The 26275-nt window shown below is 47.1% G+C and overlaps 1 protein-coding gene across 3 annotated transcripts in view; it reads right to left on the bottom strand.

Moving 5' to 3' along the window:
- Positions 1-3749: 3749 nt before the first annotated feature.
- The window catches only part of PMEPA1 (prostate transmembrane protein, androgen induced 1), a 50166-nt gene continuing 27640 nt past the window's right edge, over positions 3750-26275 (bottom strand). For 2 of the 3 annotated variants that reach the window (XM_071572862.1, XM_071572864.1), the window contains 3 exons: positions 15808-15962; positions 9640-9693; positions 3750-9543 (listed from right to left, as the gene is read on the bottom strand). In XM_071572862.1, coding sequence (XP_071428963.1) covers positions 8995-9543; positions 9640-9693; positions 15808-15962 — 758 coding nt within the window. In that variant the 3' untranslated portion in view covers positions 3750-8994. The remainder of the gene's footprint in view (positions 9544-9639; positions 9694-15807; positions 15963-26275) is intronic. The other variant, XM_071572863.1, reaches the window with a different exon arrangement.

Here is a 26275-nt window from a genome sequence, read left to right as displayed (position 1 = left end):
AGCAAAAAGGTAGCTGACTGCTGTGGGTACCGAGGATGTGGACTCAGCAGTGCTGCCTTGGAGCAGGAGCTGTGTCCACAGCCTGTCCTCTGTTGGTAGCACAGAGGAGACACAGATTGGCAAACTGAGCATACCCCCTGTGACACTGCAGTGATTGCTGGGACATACAGAGCCACTCCCACCTCCTGCTGCTGAGCAGCTCAGAGTCAGGTGTACCTGGTCAGGGACAGCCCCTCAGAGGTCTTTTAAAGTAGCCCAGTAGCTTCTGTGGTATTAGGAAACAAGATATGGCATGTGTGCCAAGCTTCCCTTGCAGTAAACGCCACCTCTACTCTCCATTTATGCCTCAGCAGAAAGGAGAAGGTGCAGATCCACCTGCCTTGGTGCTGTGCATTGCTCAGAGGGTGATGCATGGAGGGGCTTTATAATCACATCTCTAGTCTCTATGTTTTTAAAGCCAGGCTGCTTATTAACAATGCACAGCAACACCAAGGAATAGCTTTGTCCTGCAGAGTTACTCCCTTAATCAAATGCAGCTTCACAGAGCCACGTTGATCCAACTGTTCAATGGCCAGGTTCCCTGCCTTCACAGAGATAAATACTCCGAGGAGCTGCATTTTGACTGGCATCCAAAACTCACCACTGGCTGCTGTGACTGATTTATTGCTGCTGTTAACAATCAATCTCAAGGCAACCATGTGCATTTATTTGAACCAAGAGTGAGTGCTGCATGAGGGGGGAATGAACACCCACCAGGAGCTGACAACCAATGAATCCTGACCAGCAGTCAATGCCCTCCCACATTTTCTGCATTGCAAACCCTGCTCCAAGTGCACTGCAAGGAGAGCTTCATGTTACCTCTCCTCTACCTAATCCAGAAACATCAGTTTGGTCAGCCAGTGCTCTGAATTTCATTTATGCACCTCAGTCTTACCTGACAGGAGGCTGTCCATGAGCAGACACAGGGTGGAAGCTCAAGATGCAGTGCAGCCACCAACCCAACCTGCTGAGTAGCACAGGGGTGTTCTTCAGCTGTCAGTGAAACCCACTCACTCTGGGAGCAGCAGGTCATGTTCCTCCAGGGAAAGGCAGACAGGGAGAAGGCCCTGGAGCTGCCATGATCAATGTACTTGCAGCCACGCAGGCAGAAAAAGCACACCTACAGCTCTGGCAACATGTGGCTCCACAACAGCCTGAAAGCCAGTTTCGGGGACCCTTAAAAATGCCATAAATCATAATCTCACCTCAAAAAGAGGTTGCTGCTCTTTCAGGTTTATCTTTCCTTCACATCACTCAGACAGCTTCAGAAACCTGAGGCATCACTAAATCAAATCCCAGCCATGCCTCCCACAGCTGCAGAGTGGTCAGGAAACACCCTCTGCAGAAACTCCTGTAGTTCCTACTTAGCAGAGGAGCAAAGACCCCAAGACAAACCATCACCCTTCCTGGAGCTGCTTAAATTTGCCTCCTGGGCCAAGGGAAGATTGTTCCCACCTGGGACAAAGATCCCATCTGGGCCAGCTCCCTGCCTGTCCCTGCCTGCCCACACCTTCCCCCTCACCAAGCAAAACCCGTGAGTGTTCCTCACTGGGTTCCAAGGATAGGAACAAGTTGTCTGCAGGGCTCCTGAGCAAGGGAGATGGGGAAATTTTCACCCAATCAGACCTCAAATGAAGGGAATCTTGGGCAGTGCTTTTCCAGCCTGATCATGTCTGGGAGCACAAGGCAGGAATTACTTCCTCTTTTCTCCTCCCCAGTCTTTTGCTTGTGCTGCTAACACTGTTATACAATCCTGTTTTATGCCAAAGCAGTAGGATCTTCTAGACTTTATACAGAAAAAGAAAAAAGAAAAAAAAAAGGTTAGCAGCAAGTGTTTGGAGTAAATTCCCATTAGAGTTGGAAGAGTCAACAGCAGGATTCCTGCGAGACCATGTTGATTTCTTAATAAATCTCACAGAAACCCATCACTGGAGCCCTCGCTGTGGGGAAGAATCTGTCTTTCCAGCCACTTTACAGGGGATTTCTTCCCCTGGCCAAGGCTTGCCTTCCCTTGGTGGTGAGACAGGGCCCTGTCTGCACAGGGACTTTGGGGCCAGCATGGAGAAAAAGCCTCCAAGCATGGAGAAAAAGCAAGAGGTTGGCTCAGGTTTCCCATCTCAAAGCATCCCACTCAAAGCCATCTCGGAAATCACTGGTGGGATGAACCCCATCCCTGAGCACCAGGACTGGAGCTGAACAAGCCCCAGGGAAGTTTTGTTTTGTGCCCTCCAGGCACAAACCAGACTAAATGCAGGTGGAGGATGAAACAGGAGAGCAATAGCAGAGGGGAGGTGGCAGGCAGAGAGGAAGAGTTTGTGTTAGGACAAACAGATAAAATATGGAGACAAAAAAAAAAAGTGCTTTTGTAAAGCTTAGATTCTTTGAAGATGGAATTTGCACCTTCCATCTAATGCACCAGGTAAGGTCACAAGAGCTGCAAAAAGGGCTTCGTGCCAGAGGCAAAGTCTGAACCCTACTTCCTAAGACCCATTCAATTTGCAGCACAGAAATCTGTTTAAAATCAAAGGCAAAGCCACCTGGGGTTTCCAAAAGTCACAAAATTGTTTCTTTCATTGAGTTGCAAAAAAAAAAAGTTAAAAATAATCTTTTGCCAATCAGTGCTGCTGCAGCGTCCCCAGATCACCTCATTAGCTGAGGAAAGGTAGCTTAGTAACAGCATCTCCCTGCCCATTCCCACGCACGGCACGGGTTTAACTTGCCCCTTTTTTCCCCCTCCACCATCATTTAAAAAAAATTCCCTTTTGGAAAATGTGGTTTCAGCTGAGTTCCCATTTTCTGTGGGAAGATGTTGGTTTCAGCTATGAATCCAAAAATGAAAAATGTCATTTTGAAATAGTGGTTCAAACCAAACCCTGTCCTTTCCCTGCCTCGCCACGCCTGGAGCAAGGGGGATGTATCCCCCTTGGATATTTGTGATCCTGAGGGTGGGGCAGGGGCATTGCCTGCTCTAAGAAATTTAGTGTTTTGGCATTTCTTTGTGCATGAGATGGGAAAAAGGGTTTAGAGCCATTTGAGCCAAAGTTGAGGCCATTTGAGCCAACATTGGGGCCATCGGCATCAGCACCATGTTAAAAACATCTGACTCCCTACCTTAGGGAAAAGAGTTCCAGCCAAGGCCAGCAGCTTTCCAGCACTGCATCACCCTGGCTCACCTCTGCAGAAGCAATGGACACCAGGAATCCCACCAAGTAAACCACAACCGGGAGGTGAGTGGCACAGCTCAGGAATCAGAGCCAGAGGGCTGGATTTGGGGTTCTTCTCCCTGGGCTGTCATTAAGCTGCTTTTAGTCAAACTCAGTAGTATTTTCCCAGCTGGCCATGAGCTCAGGGCTGTGTTGCAAGTAACTGTCTGGGCAGAGCATCCCCACCTCCCACTGATGCCCACAGGAGCTCCTCATGCCCACATTAAAGACAAGGGTCCACCATTTGCCCATCCAAAGCAGCTGGAGGAGCTACTTGTCAAAGCCAGGGGCCACTCCCAACAGTGCTGCCACCTGAAACAGAGGGGTTTGAACATCCAGAGAGAAGGGCTGAGGGGACCAAGGGCTTGGGCAGAGCTGGTGACCTTCAGACCAAGTCCAGGGATTAATGAATACATATTCCTCAGTCCCAAGAGGGATCCCAAGGTCTGGGTGAATCTACAGGACATCCATCCTTCAGACACACAAAAGAAAACGCCCTGCAAACAGTGAAATTTTCAATCACTTTAATGTGATCACTGCAATTTGACCACAGTCTCAGAAAGGAAAAAGAAGTCACACAAATTATCTGTGCTTAGGATTTGAGTCAATCTACGCAGTTCTTGTTGATTGACGTTATTCAAGTTAAGACCTTCTGACCATCAGTGACGTTCTTGGCTGAAAGGCAGGACCGCAAGTGTTGGACATAATGGTGCAAACCAGGGATGCTTCTTCTGGGGTTAAAGCTGTGCCACCTGATGTACTCAGGAGGAAACAGAGCTGTACACACACACAGGCACACATGGACTGAGCATGCAAATACACCAGAACCAGCTACAGCTGCACGGGGAACACACAGCGGGCAATACAGAGCCTGGGTGGCTGTCCAGAACAAGGAGGGGGAAACCCACACAAATACCCCAAACTGAGCAGATCCATTTTCCAATATTCAGAAAGAAAATAGGAAGAGCTTTTGAAATTACATTGTGTTGACAAATTGATTTTTTTTGGGGGGGGTAACAAAGCAAAAGGTGAAGGCAAATTTTCCAAAGTATTGTAAAATTTATTGTATAAGTATTGCAGCTTTTAGAATGACATATAATTGCCACTATTGGTTACTGGTACACAAGAAGCGTTTACAACAGAGTTTTGTAAATTGGCATCAGAGTACATATTCATACTAAAACAGCAAAATATAGATAAGTACTGCATTGCATGTGCTGTCAATAGTTTACATAAGTTTAAATTGAACAGAACTCAGGATACAGGACTGCCTATAACAAACTCCAAAGCCAACGCAATGCAACTGGAAGTTTAAGAAAATATTAATACAATGAAATGTGTCTCTAAGGCAGGCAAATTAGGACTTTAATGTTGTCCTTCATGAGCTTCTATAGTACAGCAAAAATTTGAAGCGCGGTTTCTGGAAAACTTCTTTTTGTTTTTTGTAGCTTTGTGTTGTACACAGAAAATCTCTGAGTGGTACAGAGACAGAAGAGATTAAAAATTCATTCTGTTCTGGCCTAGCACTGTTAATGCTACACATCTGATTCAGTCTTTTCCCGATCCTTAGTAGAAACATTGGGCTTTTCTTTATTTTTTCATATAGCAGTTAGTGCAATTTCATAGTTTCATACACACACAAAAGGGTGATTCTCCAGAAAGCAACTGGACATCCTTCGACCCCCCACTTAAGACAGAATGAATTTCATAACACTTATGGAAACAACACACTGGATTAGTAAAGCTGAATCTTCAAAGTGGTGAAATCAAGGGTTGAGAAGGGAACACATGTTTCCCCAGTGTCAGCCCCAAATGAAACCCATCCTTCCTCCCCATCCAGATCCACAAAGCCACGTTCCCATTCCAGGCCATTAAGATCTGGGGGCACGTTAAGGATGCTGTTTGCCGTACTGTAAGCTAAGAAACTCGGCAAGATGAACAACCCCTTTTAAAGCTAACATGACTTAAAACTCCGAGCAAAAAGGCAGGGGAGGACACGAGGTTGCTAAGCATTAGCAGTTCCTTGTCTCTTCTGAATTTATTTAAAAATAAATCACTTTTAAGGGGCCTGAATCTCTCTGCTGGAAGCTGCAAGACACCTGTGGAGCAGGGCCACAGCCCAGCTCTAGCACCGCTCTCTGCTGAGCTGCACCAAGGCCAGAGGGAACGGGACATCAGCAAGGGTGTGCAAAGCAAATTCTCTGCCTGGGTGGCAATACAGGACGTGGGAATTGGGAACAAATGGACCCCGAGGCAAAAAGAAACATTAAATAGTAATAATAATAACAACAACAACAACAACAATAATAATAAAAAAGAACAAACCATTATTTCTAAACACTCATTCAGAACTTGGAGTCGATCTGGGCCCAAGGTCTGGTATCTGCACTTGAAATACAGATTTTGGGACTGCAAAGAGAGGCATGGACAAAAGAAAGACAAAAGGTGACAACTTGGCTCCATCAAGGAGCTGCACCTGCTGCCTGGGACAACCCGGGGCTCCCCCACCCCACCCTGGGGCTGCACCAGCCTGGGGACAGGTGGCAGCTCAGGTTTTGTGCATGGATGGGCTGAAAGGCATCGTTTGCAACACAAATTTGGTGTTGATGAGCCACCCTGTTTTACACTCATTAAGTTGCCCAAACTAGAGGAAGAGGTAAATGAAACTGGACCCAGGAATTCAACAAACTGATCACTCAACTGCAGAGCTTGGGCTGACACTTGAGAAATAAAAGCTCACACTGGAAATGGATTGGGGAAGGAGGAGGAGGGGGGAAAAAAAAAGAGAATTGGTTGAAATTTTGGGGACTTCAAGCATGAAAGCTGGGTTCAATTGCACTGCATCTTCAGACCCTCTCCCACTACCCCTCCATGGCTGTCCAGCCTCTGCCCACTTCCCTGACTTTTCCATGGGGTTTGGTGTCCAGGTGACACCCTGTGACAAGACAATCCTGTTACTTAACAACCTCTGGTCCCACGCCACCTCCTTACTCACTGCTCAGTTTGAAACATGTGATGCATATTCCACCCAAAATCTGCTGAGGTAACCGTATTTGTTTTTTGTAGCAAACAAACTTGTTCAGATCACTGAACAACCACCCGCCCCCCTCCCTCAAAAAAAACACCCCAAAACAAAACACAAACACACCCAACTCCAACAACACTATTCACACATTTTGGCTCAAGAGGGCAGTAGATATTATATTTCGGTTTCTTTTTTGGTTGGTATCTCATTTACAATATCCACCCCAGATTCCTACCTCCCCGGGTAGGATAATGTGCATAAACGTGTTCAAGTTCCCTAAGAACAGTCGGAGCAGAGCAGCGGCCGAGGGAGCAGCCGGCAGGGCCAGGCACAGGGAGCTGCTCCGGGAAAAAAAGGGACTGGAAAAGTGAATGCAAGGTCCAAAGGAGCCAGAGACCAGACGCTGGTTATTTGTGACACTAAGGATGATTTTGTTTTCCCCTCTCTAAAAAGCGAGGGTTACTGTTTCTTTAATAAGGCACTAAATAGACATGTTACATAAAGGAAAGATACATTTTAAAAACTCGTACAAATTCATCAGTTTTGTACCTTTCACGACAAACTAGATTTATTTCCTTTGCGTTACTTTTTTTTTTTCTGGCTTTTTTTTTTTTTTTTAGGTCAGCAAAATTTAGGTTACATGACTGTAAAGCTATGAGGATTTCAAGAGCTGTGGAAAAGCAGTTTGAAATATTGAGAAGGTACAGGACTATTTCTAGACAGAAATAAAAATTAAAAAAAAAGCAAAAAAATAATGATCAAACTTCAAGTTCAGCTATTCATCATCTTCTTTAAAATATATATAAATATTGTTCAAATGGTCAGAACTTCAAAACTGTTCTCATGGTTAGGGTTTGTTTGTTTTTTTCAAGTAATAGAAAAGTTGCTTAAAAACAATAGTTTATTGCCTTTATATCTTTCATTTATGTCACTCTACTAGATAGCATCCTGCAGAAAAATCAAATCACACCCCCTCGTAAAAGCTTCGCTCTCTGGGGTTCCCTACCGACCCTTCCTCGCGCTCGGAGAGACGGGACCCACAGCAGGATTGTCCCTTCAGCCTCCTCTCTCTCACTCTCTCAGGTTTCCCACTCGCTCGCTCCGTCACCTACAGACTCACCGCGAGGGTGACACACCTCCCAGACACCTACGTGATAGAAAATGTAAACAAGAGCATCGTAAGACAAAAACGCTTCCAAAACCAAGATAAATTAACGACGCGCGACACCCGCGGCGGGAGGGCGGTGGGACCGTCGGGTGAGGGCATTGCAGAGGAGGGAAGGGGGGTTGCTTCTAAAGCCTTAAGCGTATTTCTGTAGCCTTTAATTAATACATCATCACAGGAGCAGACTCATTTCCATCTACTGTACCTGCTGCCTCTTTAGCTGGGATAATAATGTAAAAAAAATCATGATGACCAGGGACGGCGGAGCTGCGAGACACGACTGCATCTGTTTACCCCAAACAGAGCTCTGGGAGGCTGATACAAAATGAAAATGATCATCACCACCACCACATTTCTCAGCTCGACTTTGCAACAAGACATTTAAACCCAGCTGAAAGGCAGCCAGTGGGTGCGTTACCAGTTACTCACACTGACTTCCACCATCACCACTTTGCCTCCAACAGGGCCCTTCAGTTGAACATTGAAAGAAATAAACCAAAAACCACTTTGTTCCTTCAGACACAGAAGTTTATTCTCATCCCAACCACCCCCCCCTCCAAAAAGTTAGAGGTTGTCCAAAAAAAAAAAAATCAAGTAATTTTTGCCTGCTTCAATCATTTCTGACTTTGGGAAGCAGGGAGTTTTCGTTTTACCTTGTTACTCCAATAATCCTACTGGATGACACACAGACACACACCAGCTCCTCTTGCTTTGTAGGGAATGTGTAAAGGCGTGGCTGTCGCTGGCCACACGCAGGGACTCTGGAAATGAAGGCTTTGCATAAGCTGCACCTCGCTCCCTGCTCCTCCCAGGGCTGCATCCCCACTCCAGCGATCCTCCTCCCCTTCCAGCTACTTTGTTCTTCACTTCGACATAGATCCCTTAACAGGTTCATGGTAGACATGATAGAGGCTTCGACCAACACAAGCACTGACATATTTATATTAAAAAATAGTGCAAAATTTCAACATTTATATAAATAACTCTAAACCCCTGCTTTTGATTTTTTTTGTTTTTTGTTTTTTTACAATGTAATACACACTTTTTGAGTTGGCACTCAAAAAATTGCCATTTTTCTTCTAGTTCAGAAAACAACTTTTTTTTTTTGAATAGGCCTCTTCTAATACAAAAATACTCCTGCTCCTTACACATACACTTTCTCTTATTTTTAATATATATTTATATATTTATATTGCAGATCTTTAAACAAAATGGTTTTTGTGCAAATATTTTGTTTTTAAAGATAAGTGAAATAATCAAACAAAAAAAAAAGCATTCACACACAGCCCAACTAGAAACAAACAAAAAAAAAAGACTACAGTTGATTTTTTTTTCCTTTTTAAACGTCTAGACACAGCTCAATAAAGAAATGTTTTTGCAAGCTTGGTAGGCTTGTGCATTCAGACCAGACATAACAAGTAAATATTTATACACGGAGAAATGGGGAAGGGCTTTTTTTTTTCTTTGCTCATCTTCCTCATCTCTCTCTCTCTCCTTTTTCTTTTGAGAAGTGCAGAGTGTTTAATTTACTTTCTTGCCTTTTTTTCCTTTTCTTTTTTTTTTTAAAAGGGGTGCCCTTTTTGTTTCTCTTTCTCTTTGTTCCATGCCGTTGTGCTCTCAAGGCCATTGATCTGTGAGTGATGGAGTCTGCTGCCCTCCAACACGGGGGGCATCCCGTTGCTGTTCTGCTGGTGCTGGTAAAAGGTGGAGCCCGGGTAGTGCCCGATGACCTCGCTGTAGGTGGGTGGCGGTCCCTCCATCCTGCCATTGCTCCCATAGCAGGTTGCGCTGATGCCAGAGTTACTGCTGGGGGGGCACGGCCCCCCGTACACCGAGTTATCTATCAAGTCACTGTCGAAGATGGTTCTGTTGGGGGGTGCCCGCACCGACTCTCTGTTGAGCTCCATCTGCTGCTCGGGGTCGCGCAGCTGCAGCGTGCAGGGTCCCTGGTACGGCGGCGGCTCCTCGCCATCCGACAGCGAGATGGTGGGCGGCAGGTCGATCTCGTGCTGCATGTAGGGGTAGGTGGGCTGGAACCGGTTGAAGCGGTCCCTCTGCAGGAAGGATGGCACTGCCAGGCGGTCGCTGGACCTCGGGGTGTAGATTTGCTGCTGGGAGGGAGAGAGAGAGAGTGAGAGAGGGCAAGGAGCGTGAGATGCTGCAGTGTGGGACGGTAGGAAAGGCAGCAGAGCCCGCATCGCCCTCACCTCTGTTATTCCATTCCCCGACACGGTGCTTTCCGAAGGCCACAGGCTTCCCTCCTGGAAGGGAGAAGAGAGGGCAGAGTGAGTCTGACTGCCAGGGTGGGTTAAGCTCCCTATGCAAACAGCTCGTGACAGGTCTCACCTTGCACCAGAGCTCAGGTAAGACGGTGCTGCTGCCACCAAATTCCTGCCCTGTTGCAGCAACACACAGCACATGACCGGGCAATTCAATATGATCACATATTCTGTGTGTCATGTAAGTATGTGCTAAAGGTATTGCAATATCACCACTAAAAACACCCCTTCTGATTAAAATTTCCCTCCATTTTCATCTCCATTTCTATTTAATACATCATTTGCAGAATGAATTATGAGAACGACACCAGCAAACAACCCTCTCCCATTTGCAGACTTCCCCCCTCCCGCCCCCACACACCCAGCATGGTTCTTTCCCTGGTTCAAACATGCCAGAGGAGTATTTTTCAATTTGTGATCCATGAGCCGTGGGTGATTCACAAGACATCAGAAAGTGCTCCATGGAATAATGACAGAATTTTAAAAAAAAACAACAAAAAACCCACCAAACCAAAAAAAAAACCCTCACACCCACATTCTGATGCACACAATCAAGGAAATCATGGGAAAATAAAGATAATAAGTGAATAGCCAAATGTTAAGCCTAATTTTGATTTGGCTAAAAAAATAGAAATCTGTAGCAAGCGGATGGTTCCAGAGTACTTTTTTCCACATAAAGTAAGTGGTCTTAGGCTTAAAACAGACTGAGGGACTGAGGTGTAGAAGTTTCCTTACGCTGCAAACATAACCCTGATCCTGCAATCCAAACCCCAGCGCCAACAACCCCAGGCATGATAAAGCCACAATTTCCCCTAAACCCTGAGATTAGTTTACAATTCATGATCAAAACAAACAAACAAAGGTTCTTCCATCTGCTGGTGATACTCTGAGCATACACAGTTCACCCCAGACACTTTTGCCTTAGGGACTGAAATATTTAAATATTGCTAATATTCACATACAGCAACATCCCTCTGGCAGGCAGGGCTGGAGGAAAACAGCCAGAAGGCTTGTAATTACAACCTGGAATAGCTGGCACCTCTCAGTTCCTTGCAGGTGAATCTCCAGTTCTGGCACTAGCAAGTCAGGCACAGGCAGAAGTATTTACCACCAGTGGAAAAAAATGCCAAGGGAAAAAGAAAACCCCTTTTTCCCTTTAAGTGTCCCACTCAAAGCCTACGCAGCAGAGCCCTCCAGGTGAGCAAACCACACACCTTCCTGCTATGAGAACACCTATTTCTCTAATGATGGGGGGCATCCAGGCAGCCCGTGGCCCTCTGACACCCTGTGATATGCTGTGGTGGTACCACAATGCCATGGGCACCTTCCCTGATACAGTCAGAAGGGATTTTGCCTGTCTGATCCTCCCTGGATCTCATCCAGCTGTGATGCACATCTGGCCTCATCCCAGGCTGCGGCACACAAGGGAACAGGCTGCTGCATTCCCTTGCAGCCACAGCAGCATCTCTGATTCCCCTCCACAGCCTCAGAGAGCAGACAGAGCCAGGGTGTCCCCGTGGGCAGTGCCAGACCTCAGGCTGTGCCAGGAGCCTCAACACCCCCCTGCAACACGCACTGACTGCCCAAAACACAGCACTAGCACTGCGTTAAAATCTGCTGAGAAACCTCCTATCATTTCCCCCCGCCCTCCCTTTTTCTTTTTTTCCCCAACTTTGAATATATTTTCTCCTGTTGTATCACACATGGTATCAGATATGGACAGAATCCATCAGGTTCCTGTTTTTCAAGCTCAGCTCTGCACATAAACCTCAAGGCAATCCTGGTGCTAGTGAAAGGAAAACAGTGATTTATATGGAAATGAGATTGCCTGGATTCTTCTCCCTTCTTGGTATTTTTTGGGAGCATCTCCTTGGAGCAGAGGTTAAATGCCACAATACCAGCACCTTCCCTGGCCACAGCTGAGGAATGTGCTGGCTGAGCCCACGTGTTTCATACAGACCTTGAGATTCCAACATGCAACTGTTTACACAGGCATTGACTGTTTAGTCTGGTTCATTTTGCATGGATTTCTTGCCTGCAGGGATAGGCTACAGTCAAATTCCCCCAGCAGCCAAAAGATCCAAGAGGAATTTCATCTGCCACAGACCAAATCCTTGCCTCTACCTCCCTCCTCAGCCATGGCACTGACACCAAAGGGCACAGGGAGGATTTCCAGTGCCACCACATGCATTGCCAGTCCTTCACTTCATCCCAGAGGACGCCGAAGCAGCGGGAAGGAGCGGGAAGCACTCCCAAAATTGTGTTTACTTTGCCATGCCCCCATGGCAGACTTCCTGAGCAGTGAGTACCCCGCTGCCTTCTGCTAGATGTTTTATATTTAACTTGGCAGTGGGCAGTGCCATGGCAATATCCCATCTGCTTCCCCCTTTCCTGGGAGTGATGTCAGCCAGCACCCACGAAGGCGGCCGCAGCCCGGCACTTCCCGGCGCGCGGAGCGTTGCCATGCTCAGCTGGGACATCCCACTGTGGCAGGCAACTGGGAGGGCACATATACAACATCCCCTACCCCTAAGTAGCTGCTTGTCCAGAGCCTGCACCAATATCCCATATCCAGGTGTTTGGAAGAAAAGCTCTGGCTCACACACCAACTCATCTGTTTGTACAGATGAGGCCCAGGAATGATGCTCCAGGCAACATGTGGATGCAAGAGCAGCAAACCAGTACAAACAGCATTAAAATGGGATTCTCAGAGAGATAAGGAGCAGACAGGAGACCTGTTTTCCACAGGAGCTGAATGTCTGCAGCTGTTATTAATCACCTATCCAGGGACTCCAGAGCCTGACCCAGACACACTCCTGTGCCCAGGCGAGCACCACAAGCTCTCACTGACACCAACACACTACCATGAACCCATCTGGGGAATGGCTCAGCACTCCTGAAAACTCCATAGTGGGATTAAAATTGCTGGAAATCAGCAGTCAGAGGAGAGGAAAGCCTCAGGGACACAACACATACATGCTTTCAGCCTTCACTTGGGCCCTGGGATGGCTCCAAAGCCTCACTGAGCCGAGCAAAACTGTGCTGCTCTGTGTGGGAGCATCTCTGCCAGAAACCTTCATCCTTCCTCTCCTCACTCACCTCTGATTTTCAGAATATTTAGGACTTGAATCCATCTCAACAATGAACAGTCTAGAAAGCCATGGTTTTCTGAAATGAAAGCTGTCTGGTAAGCAATAGAGCTGTAAAAGCCTCCGCAAGTATTCCAGGACTTGCTGCAGAACCTAAAATTACTTTTAAATTTCTTTTTAGAGAAATCAATCTTCGACTTTTATAGAACTGCTTGTTTTAGTAATGTCAGAGAATTTTCTCTGTAAAGCTGCATGGTGCAAATTAAGTTTCTGAGCCTTCAGAAGGGCTCATATTTTCCATTTTGAGGGACAAAGACATGCTTGGAAACTGCACTTAATCCACTTTTTCTTGGGGGAGTGGGATACCACTGTTCCAAAGGTGCAGGGACAGTGTCGTTGCAAAAAAAAAGTTTTCAGTAGCATTTCTTAAATATTCTTAGTTCTGGAAAAATAAAGTTACTTGTCATAACGAGACAGAGTTTGAGTACAGCGAGAACAGTGATGGAGAAACACACGAGGTAATACAAGAACTGCTTGTCAGTGAGAACCGCATTAAAAAAAACCTTTAGGGAAATTAATTTCTCCTTCAGCTGTAATTTTTGAGCTACAGCAACAAAAAAGGACAACTTCAGCAGACTGAACAGCATCCTGACCATGGGATGAACTGTTTTAATATTTCAGAAGATGAAAAGCGTGAATGCAGCTCCAGTGCCCGGCTGCAGTCAGAACACCAAAATGAAGTTTGGGATTTAAAAAGCCCAACATCAGTTCAGTGCAAGTTTAATGGATTACATAAACCAGTATCCAGTCCTGCGTGGCCTCTGCCTGCCAACATCCAGCCCTCCCTCAGACTGGAGCTGTTTTCTGCTAAAAGGCACACTGTGCTGAGCCTGAAAGGTGCTGCCTTTAAGATCTTTATTATGCTGGATCTCAATGTAATGAGATTCCCACTCATCAGTACATGAGGGGCTTCTCCATCCCATCAGGAAGGTCACAGGGAACCTCTGCTGCCACTCCAAAATGCTGCATGGGCAGGGAAATGGGGAATAATTATAAAGAGGGGGAAACCCCCCCTAAAATTAAACATTATACACTTCTATTTCTCTCCTTAGCTCCAAAAAATGGTTTCAAAGACTCCACATCCTCACTGAGACTGAGCAGAGGCACAGAGGTAAAACTCTACTGAAAAGCCATTTAATCACTGATGTGTCAGAAAGATGAGTAAATAACAGAGGTGGGCCAAAAAAATTGTTACAAATTTTGGCCTGGTAAAATTCAAAAAATTAAAAAGAAAAAAAAGGGAAAAAATAGGGTTTTTTTAAATGGTCAGTTTTTCATTCAACCTGAAATTTTTGGTCAATCTCCATGTGATTTCCTTTTCTCTTTCCATGTTAGCCTTCTTTCATCTTTTTAAAGAAAACAAAGGCCACTTAAGAAAACAGAAATCAGTGCATTAAAGAGGGCTTGATCTGAATTTTGCTTTGAAAATGTAAAATGAAACATTTGGCATTGTTCAAGTAAAACATTCTGGACATGATAAAACAGTAAAAAACTCTGAAAACAGGAAAACAATGTTTCTGCTATTTTTAATAACTCGTGTGCTCGGATGCCCACACTTCATTCCTGCTGGATGTGCACAGGAGTGGAAGAGGAACTCCTGTGACCCCCAGAAAGCCAGGATACTTGCAGGGAGTTTAGCTCTGATCTCCAAAGCAGGGAGGTGTCTGAGTGATCACCCTCCCACCAGCTGGTTTAAGGTGGGATCAGGCATTCCTGGCACTGTGATCCCACTACAGGACAGACAACCCTGAGCTGGGCTCACAGCTCCACAGCCATGGAATGAAGGGTGGGTTAACTGAGATTGGGGTTGGCACAATTCCCACGGGGAATCTTCCTCACTGCAGGTACAAAGCAACTGATGAGGGACCTTTGTCTGCTGTGTGGGGTGTGTGACAAAAAGAGGGACAGCCCTGGGCAGCCTTCAACTGCACTGCACTGAAGGCTGGTTTAGTAAAAGATGTTCTGTATCTCTGAAAAAAAAAGTGGAAAAACACAAGATAAAAAAAGACCAATAAATCCCAATATTTGATCTTTTCCCTGCAGTGAGTACAGATTTGGTTCAGGAAAGCAAATGCCCACATAAACCATCCCACAGCAGCAGCCATGTGCCCAGCCTGCCCTGGGACCCTGTGAAGGAGGAGGTGCGAAGCAGTGACCTTAAGGGAGCCCTATTGTTTAAAGAGCTCTAAAATCCTTCAGGGTGAAGGCAAAAAAAAAAAGAAGTATCAGTACAAGATACCCCCGTGCTGAAGACAGAGCCAGGGAGGCAGCTGTGAATTATACATTGCCCTCCAAGAAAATGTGATGTCTTTTCTCTATACATCCTTCTAAGTCTCTCTGAGCCACTGCATTTGAGGAAACTGCAGGAACCAGTATCTGCCTCGAGGCTGGAGAGGTTTCCCCTCTAATCCCTGTCAGAGGTACAATTAACATGTTTCTCCTCAGGCTTTTATGAAGCAGGGAGCTTGGGTTATCGAGAACCTCTCGCGCATCCCCTTGGAGAGATTTCTGCTTGTCTGGCTGATGGTGTTTTCTGGCCCTTCTGATGAAAACTGGAGCAAGCCTGTCAGGATTTCCTATCTTGTGCAAGGCAGGCAGCAGGTTTTCATAGTGCCATTTGAGACTCTAACTACAGTCAAAGGACTCAATAGTTAGGGGCTGTTAAAACAAGGCATATGAACCCTCACCAGCTGAGGGTACATGGTGGTTTCAGAACAGGACATGCCAAAAACAGGCTTGTGCAGTTACTTTTCTGATGCAAAATCCCAATTGCAAAGCTCAGGGCAAAGGCAGATGCTGTGGCTGCCCGTAACTTGGCACACACAGAACCCTGAAGAGCCAGAAGCACCCCTAAAAGCCTCCCCCACCTCCAATAACTGAGAGACAGATGATGCCAAGGCCAAAGATAACGTGGCATTGGTGGCTGGAAGAGCAGGGTGTGACTTACTGATGAGAGGTTCTCGTCTTGCCGCCTGCCCTGGCTGTGCCGGCTGATGAAGGATCGCGCAGAGAGTTTGTAGTGGTTCAGCAGACACGTGATCACCACCACCATCACCATCATCACCACCACGATTATGATTATCTGTACAAACTCCAACTCCGCTGCAAGAGACACAGACAGACAGACTTTGAGCCATCAGGAAAAGCAACATGTAACTGAGCACAAGAATGACAGAAGTGGCCAAGATGCTGCTGACACCACTCATCCTTCCCCCTAAGAGCTCTCACACGTGCTCCGTGGGCTCTGTGTGCTTTCAGCACAGCTACTTACTTTAAAAAACCCTCATTAATTCACTTTTTCAGTGTCACAGAAGAATCTCTAGGAGGGATCTTTAACGACAATCTACAAAGCAGAGTGTTTCCAAGCTACAACACAGACACAGTTCCCAAAGCCCTCCTGGCTGAAGCGTGATGGATGTCCCCACTGCCAGGTACAAAAACCAGGAGCATCCCAGTGACTTACTCAGGGGGCCATGGAGCCATTAGCCAGCATAATTCATCCTCATGAAACAATTTAGCTAAATGCAAGTGAAATTTCTGCAATTGTCTTCCCATCACCACCACTCCTTTCTCCAGGGAGGACCGGACTGGATTCCTTTGTGGCACATCCCCACACCAGGCACACATCCCCTCTGTCAAGGGGGTCGCAGTGGGGTCCCAGGGGATGGCACAGCACAGCAGGCACTGGCAGCTCCCTCTCTCCAGCACTGCCCATCCGCCACAGGAAGCAGGAGGGGAGACCTCCTGCTTTTCAGTGAGACGCCAGATGGGTGCGATGCGTCTCCTACGGGGCCACATCCCGGAGCTCCAGACATCCCTCGGCTCAGGGCTCGGCCAGCTGACAGTGGCAGCTTGAGTGGCTTGAACTGGCATAAAGGAAAGCTGCCAAAAACCCTCCAAACAAACAAGAACAAGCAAACAACAGACTATCTGGTTAACTCTGCAGACATTTGGCAGGAGGCAGAAAGAAGCCACTCCTAAAATTTCCTAAGGAAATAATTCCTCACACCTCTCTGAGGCTTAGGGAAATTGAGTACTAGAGGCAAATGTAGCACTCACTGGGTCGTTATTTCCATGTATTTGGCAGCCAGGGAGTACCTGCCATCCCCAAACCACTCAGTCACTGCCCCCAAGGCCCCTTGTGCCAGCAATGCCCAGGGCTTGCTGTGCCCAGGACTGGGCAGCAGCAACTCCAGTGCCCAGCATAAAGAAGGGGCCAGACCAGCAACATTTAATAGTTCTGGGGATTTACACTTTGTTTGCTTCTCAGTGGGGACAGCTATAAAATCCAGTTTAGGGTAGCTGTGCCCTGAGCTATCACGGACGCTGCCATCTGTATTTAATCTATGCAGACACACATGGATATAGCTGGATATCCACAGCAAGGCCCAGCAGACCTCCAAGGGCAGCATCACACCACTGGCACCAGCTGGGGTGGCTTCTGTTGAGTCAGGCAAATTTTTTTTTTTTATGGAAAGTTTTCTCCTGACAGGTGGCATTTGAGTGCCAGTAAAAGCAAATAAATGTCAAGAAAACAGTCCAGGTGGTAAGTGCTGCCAGTTACCTTGGAGCTCTTTCTGCTAAACAGCAGCTATTTCTGCCACTGCCCACCATCTGCAGAAAGCAGAATTATGCCTTGAAAGCAGGAGCCTTATCTGGCACTTCAAGTTAGATGCATGAGGAACTTGCAGCACCCCTAAAATGCAGCTGCCTCCTACCAGAAGGATGCACATGGGGTGGGAACAGAGAGATTAAAAGTCAAACGTTGCAAAGGAGTTTTGCCTCAAAAATGCCTCTTAGCTAAAGGAATCTTAAAGCATTAGCTCTGGGTCTTTCTCAGCAACCCCACAAAGGTGCCCAATGCCACTTTGAGAGGAAAAGCATGTTAAAAAACCCCCACATTCCCAACAATTTGATCCATCCCCAAAGCAGCATGGCTCACCCTTGGGAATGACAGGCAACCAGACCCAAGAGCTGCCACTGGTGTCCTGTGCTGGGGGAACTGGCTGAAACAGGAGCTCATTGCTTCTAAACACAACCCAGACTGACCAGATACATAAACAGCCCAAAACCCAAAGGCTTGGGAAAAGAGGACCACACAAAACCGTTTTAAACAAAAGCACAAAGACTCTTCCCATGTCAACCCTGCTACATAGGAGTGTCCTTACAAAATCCAAAGGCATATCCTAGTGCCAGCTGTAATGAGGCACTGACAGCATCCCTGCTGACCTCCAGCATCAGACTGGGTGAAACCCCAGCACCTCAGCCAGGCACAAAATGTCCCAGAGCTCCCCTCAGTGCTTTCCAGGTCACCCACAAGGAGTCAGACCCCACAGAGGCACTGCCACAGAGCCCCTGTGCCTCCCCTCCCTGTGGGCAGCAGAGCCCACAAGTTGCAGAGACTGTTTTATTCAGAATTTATTATGGAAAAGAAAAAAAACTGGACCAAAAAAAACCCAGAAGTTTTTAGGAAGATGAGTCACTTCAGCCTCAAATGCACCATGTGCTTTGGCCACGGTAAGAAAACACAGGGAAAAATATAAATGGAGCCAGTGATGGAAAACTTCCTTTTCTGTTAAAAAAGGTATTTCTGAAGAAAAACAAGAGCAAAGTAGTTGTAAAGGAAAGTTTCTTTCCTAGGATGAGAGGTCCCTTAAATGAACCAAACCTTGCTAAATTGGTCCTGGCACTTTGGTGACCCAGGTGAAGTTTTGGCCATCAGGAAGTGCTGCCCTAATTCCTTCCTAGGAAGGAACACACACAAGATGTGTCACTTACAAATGACCTAAACCAGGCTCCCTGCACATACACACAGACATAGAACCAGCAGAGTCTCAAGCAGAAGAAAGGGTGGAAATTCTGTCAGGATTTGGAACAACACGCCTGTGGTCTCATCCATCCCCTTTCAGTGCTGTGGAACTCCTGTGACTGGAGTACTACAAAACACTTGCCAACAGGTGCAATAGGAAGGCACAGGATGATTACCAGAACAAAGGGGACTCTGCTTCCCAGCAGGGATGCTCCTCCTGCCCCATCTCCACCCCAAGCTCAGGCTGTGAGGAGCAGCCCAGTCTCACCATGCCCAGGAGCAAACCCATCCCATATGCAGGGATGAGCTTTAATCCCAAGAACACTCAGGTTGCCCAATCTGGCCTTTAGAAAAAATAAAATAAAAGTCAAACCAAACCAAAGAAAGGCCCACACACTCAATTTGTGCTTTTCAAGTTTCAAGAGACTCATTCCCACTCGAGGCACCAAAGTTTCTGCCAACTCTCCCTCTGTTTTAACTTGTCTTCATGGGCTTCATTTGCAGAAGAGAAAAACAAACCAAACATACTGAAAAGCTGGATATACTCAGTAAGATTTTATCCAAGCAGCTCAGTCAAACTAATGAAGAAAGATCATTAAAAACCCAAAGTTTGAGTTAATACATTATTATACAAGTGCAATTCAGCTGCTATGCTAATAAAAAGCCTTTGGGGAATGAAAGACAAGCCAAACTGCAAAGCACATAATTTATAATTCTACTGGTATTCTTAAAAACACACACACAACAAAACAAGGAAAAAAAACCTCAACACATTTTGTATTTGGCTTCCTAATCATTGTCACTTTTCAATTAGAAGAGACCTCATTCCATTTCTCTCTGTAATTTTCCCCAAGGGAAGTGTTATAAATGCATGAGGCTTTACAAGATGGGCACATTCCGCCTCCAAATGCAAAGCAAGGTCACACTAATTTAATTTTGCATAATTTTTATTCCAGAATACGTTTCAAACTAACAGGTTCAGACACCACATTTAAGTGACACAACCTGCTTTTCTGTATTTTCTGTCTAGACACGGCAGCTCCGGCAGCCGGGCAATGTGCGTGCAACCGTTCTGCAACTAAGCATTTTCCTCCCCAGATTCTCCCCATCCTCAAGGCTGGGTATTCGTGATCAAGGCAGATCTCTTGTCACCTCCCATTCTTCACGTTCACAGCTCGCTTGCCACTTTAAACCACATGTGGCCTTCAACAAGGGTTTCACAGGGGATTGCAGGGACACATTAATGAGTGATCGGAGACTCAGCAGTTCCCCAAAGCCTGGGGACTCTGCTCTCCTGCTCAGAGGTGTATCTAGGAGGCAGCTCATGTCCTTGCTGCCCACCCCGTGGCCAGCAAGACCACAATGCCCTAAAGTGTTTAGAATTTATGGGAACAGTGCCAACATGGACACATCACTGGCACGATGCCACTTGTCCCACTCAAGACCACGCTCTGAACTCGAGAGGAGCAGCTGCAGGAAGGTGCAACTCGGAGCTTCCTCAAGTGCTCATAAACAAAATGCCTGGCACCCAGGGGTTTAAAACCCATTAATAATTTTACAAGCAGGGTGATCTGAGTCAATGGTGATGCTGGGAGCACTGAGACTCTGCACACCCTCACGGCTCTCTGCGACCGCAGGGGAGGTGAGGCTGGGACACACTTTAAATGCACTGCCTTACCTTGTACAGCTGCACTCCAGTTCATAAAATGCTTACTATAGACTTCATTAATGCTCTTCCCTCCACAAAGACTGTCTCTGTGGCAGACAAACACTCCGAGCCACTGGCAAGTATAAATGAGAAAAAAAATCGCCAAACCTCTATTTTGCTTCCATCCTTCCAAGTACTGCAGCTATCACTTACAGGTGGCCAGAACAGCTTTCAGACAGGGGCTCAGCCAAGATGACCTTTGTTTTCAGTCAGGTATAATACACATCTGCAGGTCAAACCAGCTATCCATGAGATTCAATTACAATTTCTATATATACTGGAATTGTGTATCATGTAAGAAGTGATGAAAAGAAGTAAAATTACTCAGGAGATAATGGGTAAGCTGAAGAAATGCAGCTGCACTAGCCACAATTCCAAGGAAAAAAAACTTTAAAAAATCCAATTTCAGGCATCATAAATGCTGCAGTGCACTGTGCTAAAACTCAGGTCTGTTTTGCTGAGACAAAATTAAAGCAAGCAGAGAATCCCCTGCAGAATACTTTGCTTTTCCTTTCACTTCCTCTGGGTATTTTGCTCCTTAAAAATCCCTTAGTTCTGACATGAAACATTGCTGGGACAGTTCAAGTATGATAAGTCTGATCACAAGCTTGCACAGACTATCCAAAACATGCTCTTAAGGGTGTGGAGAAACAACTCCTGCTGTTGATTTCATCTTCTGGTGGACATCAGCCCGTTTGAGGCAATCCAGGCAGGGTGAGATACCTTCCAAACAAGCCTAACTGTTCAAAGTTAATGAGCCAACAATTAATTTTTAGCCAGGATGGATGGAATATGCACCTCAGCTTCTGGATGCTGCCGAGACAGTCCCTCAGCATCAGAGCCCCACTATATCTTATTTTGTTAGCATTCTTTGGGAAAATACATCTAAATCTGTGTTTTGAGGTTGGTCTGTGTGCCTGACAGAGAAGAGAGCTGGTAAGAGAGGCAGGCAAAGCTTTCAGTGGGCCTTGAGAGTGCCAGGCATAGACCCTCCACCACGGGGAAACTCCCAACATTGCTCCAGCATCAGCAACAGCACAGGCCACAGGAAAGAGAGAAAGCGGGTTTGAAATGAAAGCTTTCCCCTAATCTAGAAACTGATAGGAATCTGAGCAGCAGAAAAATCAAAAGGAAGTGAGTAAGAGTCAAAGAGACTAAAAAAGGGCCGAGAACAACGCGGCTTTTGCCATTTCAGAAAGTTTCAGAGAACTGTGGAAACAGCATTTCCCCCTGAATCACTGTGTGCCATCACTGTCACGGTGCATAAGGATTATTTTTAAATAAATGTCACTTATGTACCCAGAGAAATATCCTGTAAGTGCCTAATGTACCAGCCAAGGAATGCTGGGTGTACTGAGGCTCCCTCCACCTCTGATCTTCACTTTCTCCAACAAGTTTCACACCACGGCTGAATGGGGCAGTGTTGTACAGAGATCCCTCCTGCTGCTGCCTGACAAGTCTCAATAAAACAGGCACAAACAGACTGAGGCTTTTCTAACTTTCCTGTTGAAGGACAAAGAGGTGTAACCAAGTCTGGTACAAACCTGGGCAGCACCTCTTTAGTCTCCAGAAGACACAGGCTATGGATGACTTCTCACAGCAGGTCACCTGAGCTCTCTGGCCCCATCCTACCCATCCTGCAGCCCTTCTGCCCACCCCATGCAGGGCTGCAGTGCCCAGGCAGGGGGTCAGAGCAAGGTTTTGCCCACAGTGGTGACCCGTCACAGCCTCCCTCCCTCCCCAGATGACACAGCCATAGCCTATGGATGGGTCAATGCACAGATCTGTGGTGGGGAATGATGTAATTCAGGTCCCCAGGAAGCCAAAGAAGGCAAGCAGCAGCTGCAGCAAAGCCTGGGATGGGAGATGCACCATGGCAAGGCTCACTCTGACCCTGGGCACAGGCATCAGCTGCCAAGTGCTAAGCCCAGGCTCCCAGCCCAGCCACTGCAGAGGGACAAAGTCTTTCCCTGGGTCACTCAGCCCAGGAACAAGACCAGCTCTGACTCAGCCTCACTGAGGAACTTGGTCCCTCCTGGGACTGCAGAAGGAGCTCAGCCTTTGGCACAGGCATGAAGCCAAAGAGATCACCAGCAACATGACACAAGTACTGGACACAAACCTATAGGTGTGACCAGGGAACCCACAGCACAGGGTGCCAGAACCCTCTGCCAGCACCCAGCCCGTGGTCTGGGTATCCATCAGCACTGTGCACAGAGCTCAGGGATGCTTAGAGAAAGCAAAGTATCTCTCTGCCTGCACCCAGAGCCCCTGCTCCAACTGTGAAGCAGCACTTTCTGCTCCTCACAGCCCGTGGAGCCCCTGTGGTTATTTACGGAGTACCGAGTGACTCAGCAGTGTGACTCAACAGATTCCAGCCGAGAGCCTGCAGTGACATGGACTGGGGCATCTCAGTGGGCACCATCCAGCAGTAGCGCCTGGTGAGCAGCACCAGCCTCTAGCTCAGCTCCCAGGGACTGGAGACAGCCAGGCCACGGCCAGTCCTGGAGCTCCTGAAATCCGTAAATGAATTGCTGTCTGTTGGCTAAATACGGTGTCCCAGCTTCTTCTGTAATCCTTGGAGATTTAGGGTAAATTCAACTCACTGCAGCCCTCTGTCCTCCATGCACACCTCACCACACTGGAAAGGAAGGTCTGTACACACACGGAATCCTTCCAGACATGGCAAAATTAACTGGATGAATTAAAGAAAAGTGTTCTCAAACCTGCAGTGAGTGCTTTCATCCCTGCTTTTCCATTAACACCTGTGATACCCACAGAGCTGCCCTGGCTATGTGACTCAGAGCAAGACACAGGAGAGATGTGCACAGTCCTGACTGCAGTTGCCTCTCCTCTCAATTTTCTCATCTTTTCATCCACCCCCACCCTTGGGCATCTTCTGTTTGAAGAAGTTCCTTGTAGCCCGTGATGGCCCTGCTTTAGTTACATTAAAAAAGCAAGTAGAAGACATAAATAAGGGTACAAATAGTTTTTCACTGGACATGTGCAGAGGAAGCCACTCAAGAGAGACAGGAAGGTGGTGGGGAGAAATCAGCCCAAATCAGACTGGTACCTGCATTAATTTGAAGCTGGGAGCTGAAGAGCATGCATGCTTCCTCCTTGTGCATGACTCCCCAAATTTCTGCACTTACCATGTTTGTGGGACACCCAGTAGGGATGCTCAAGGATTTCAGCCAAGAACAGTTTCAGGACAGTAAACTTAAAGGTTTCTTAGCTTTGCAGCTCCTCAAAGAACAAATGAGTCTTGGAACAGGAGCACACCATGATCCCCTTCTCCCAGCATCAGTAAGTGTCTATCAGCAACCCAAACCTGGGCTGCATCCTTAGCACTCTTTAGCAAACAGCCTTCTCAGCTGCTTGTCCAGAGGTCCCTGCCTGCTCCCTACCCACCCAGGGGCTTTGACAGGCAGATGAAGGACATGACCCAGCGTTTTCTCCAACGGACCTGGGCTGCTGCCTTCGCACGAAACTCGCTGCCAGTGGGGAGGCAGAGACACTGCCCTAAACTAGAAGTGATGGGTCTGACTTTCAGCCATTCTCAGCACCCACATCTCCGGCTGAAGGCAGCAGCAAGGGCAGAGCTTGGGCACCAGCAGGCTGCAGAGGAGGAGGAGACACTCTTACCCATTCTGTCAGCTACTTGACAGCCCGACTCGTTCCCCTCCCCAGTCTTCACTGACATTTCAGAGCACCACAGCTCCAATGGTGCCCAGAGGCACCCTCAAAAACAAGGAGACACACAAGGACAGCCCTTGCCATGAACAGCTGAGAGCTTACCGCTACCTTGCACGCCCCAATAATTAGGGCACAAAAGTCCTAATCACTGCTGAAGATGAAAGCTGAGGACACTCTGCACCACTGTGCCTTACACACTGACATGCTGACTTTTGCAAGCAGAGAATCAGAAAGGCCAATGCTGATGTCACTGGCCTGCAGCAGGCCTGGACCAAAGTAAGCTCCACAGAGCTGGCCTGTCCTCATGCTCAGTTTAGAGCCCTGCCTGCCCCAAGAGCTTGCGTTTCTGCCTGCCAGCTGCAAGCGTACTTGTGGAGAGGAGGGGAGAGATGTTACAGCAAAATCTGGGCATGCTTTGGAGCAGCATGTGGCTTCCTGGAAGGACCTGAAGGTTAAACTCAGCAGAACTGAGTCCAGCAGAGGTGCAGTTGTTATTCCAAATGCTCATCAAAGCCTCTGTGAAAGGATGTGGGTTGAGCAGCATAGCCAGAGTGGACCTCATTTTTTCTACTAAAGGCTAAAGAATGTGAATTTAAAAAGAGACATCTGAATCTAGTCACGCTTCCGAGCTACGATTTTAGTAGGGAATAAACTCCCAGCTCCTTAATGAGTGGCTGCAGGGGCCCAGGCTCTGCAGCATCCCACTGGAGTAGCAGCAGGGTCAGTGTGGGGCTGCAGCCCCTCGCCCTCCCCTGCTCATACAGCACAGAGGAAGATACCCTGGCACAGCAGACACACCGCCCAGTGCAAGCAGCTCTGCCCTGGCACATCCTTCCCAGTCCTGCTTGGAAAAGGGACATGCCCATTATGCTAAATATTACATTTGAACTGCTCTAATTTAAGCAAGAACCAAAACAGCTCCAGGCAACAGCTGGAATCCAAAGGCTGACAGAGAGGGTGCAGCACTGAATGCTGCTCCTGGTTTAGAGTCCATTTCATCCACCAGATGCCGAGTTCCACTTGTTAAAGAGACCAGTGTTCTCCCTCTCAGAGGCTGTGGACGGGCAAGAAGAGATGAAAGAACAAAGAACTTCAGATGGCAGATTACTCACCCTCCCTGCTCGTCTGTGAGGTCATCTTGGAAACAATCAGACCAGGCAAAGTCATTACTGCACTATTTTTGTATTAGCATCTGCTGCATTTATCTTCTAATACCTCCATAAAACCAGATACCAAGGGCCCATCAGACTGCCAGAAATTGTTTTTGTTTACAAGGCAGCAAGGGAAGTGCTGGGGTTAGATACAGAATATGATCTTGATACTGATATTGCCACTGATGGCTCTAACCAGCAGCATCTCAAAGCTGCAGCAACACCAAGGCATCAAAGAGACCAGGATCAGGCCTGTGACAACAGGGAGGACAGCTGGGAAGAGCCCATTGGATTTGGGCCTGTTTCATGCATCTTAAGTACATTTAACAGCTGAACTACATTTCCAGATTCAGGATGGCCAGTTCTGAGGTAATGAGAAGAAACAACAATGACAGCCAGTGATGGCAGGATGAGAATGGGGCAGGGGGCAAGTGAGATGCAGAAAAGGAGCCAGCTGAGAAAAAATATTGCCAGCAAACAGGTGATGGGGCCCCGAGAAGTCCTGTTCATAGTATCACTCCTTGGGCCATAACTGTTCAGTATAGTTCTGTCACCTTGGGTAATCAACCATCGCATCCTCTGAGTCAGTGACAAATGATGGTCTCATCCTGCACCTTCATTTCTGTTTGTTTTAAAGGAAACGGCCCCATTTCATGCTTCATAGTCACAGAAATATCAGACTGGTCAGGCTTCACAAAATCTTTTAGTCCTTAAAACACAACTGTCCTGATCACACCACTGGGCCTGTTTTTAGGGAGTGACCTTCCTGAGCTCCCACGGCTTAGTGGCAGGGTGGGGAGCAGGACACCCTTCAAGGGCCAGAAGGGCAGGATCAGCATGGTAGAACTCAGCTTTTACATGGAAATGGCAAACGTGAGAGCTGGGTCAGCAGCTCTGTCAGCTGGGACACTTCCCGGCTCCAAGCAGAGACCTGTCAACTGGAGACTTGTTTAGAGAAACTCCTGAAGACATGAAACAGCTCCCTCAGAGTAGTGAGAACCAACAAGGTTCTCTGGGACACTCAGACTCTAAAATCTTGCATACGCCAACC

This window comes from Pithys albifrons, chromosome 18 (assembly GCF_047495875.1).
Source record: "Pithys albifrons albifrons isolate INPA30051 chromosome 18, PitAlb_v1, whole genome shotgun sequence".
Lineage (NCBI taxonomy): Eukaryota > Metazoa > Chordata > Aves > Passeriformes > Thamnophilidae > Pithys > Pithys albifrons.
Note: the sequence above shows the minus strand (reverse complement) of the source record. Positions and strands in the feature narration are given on the sequence as shown.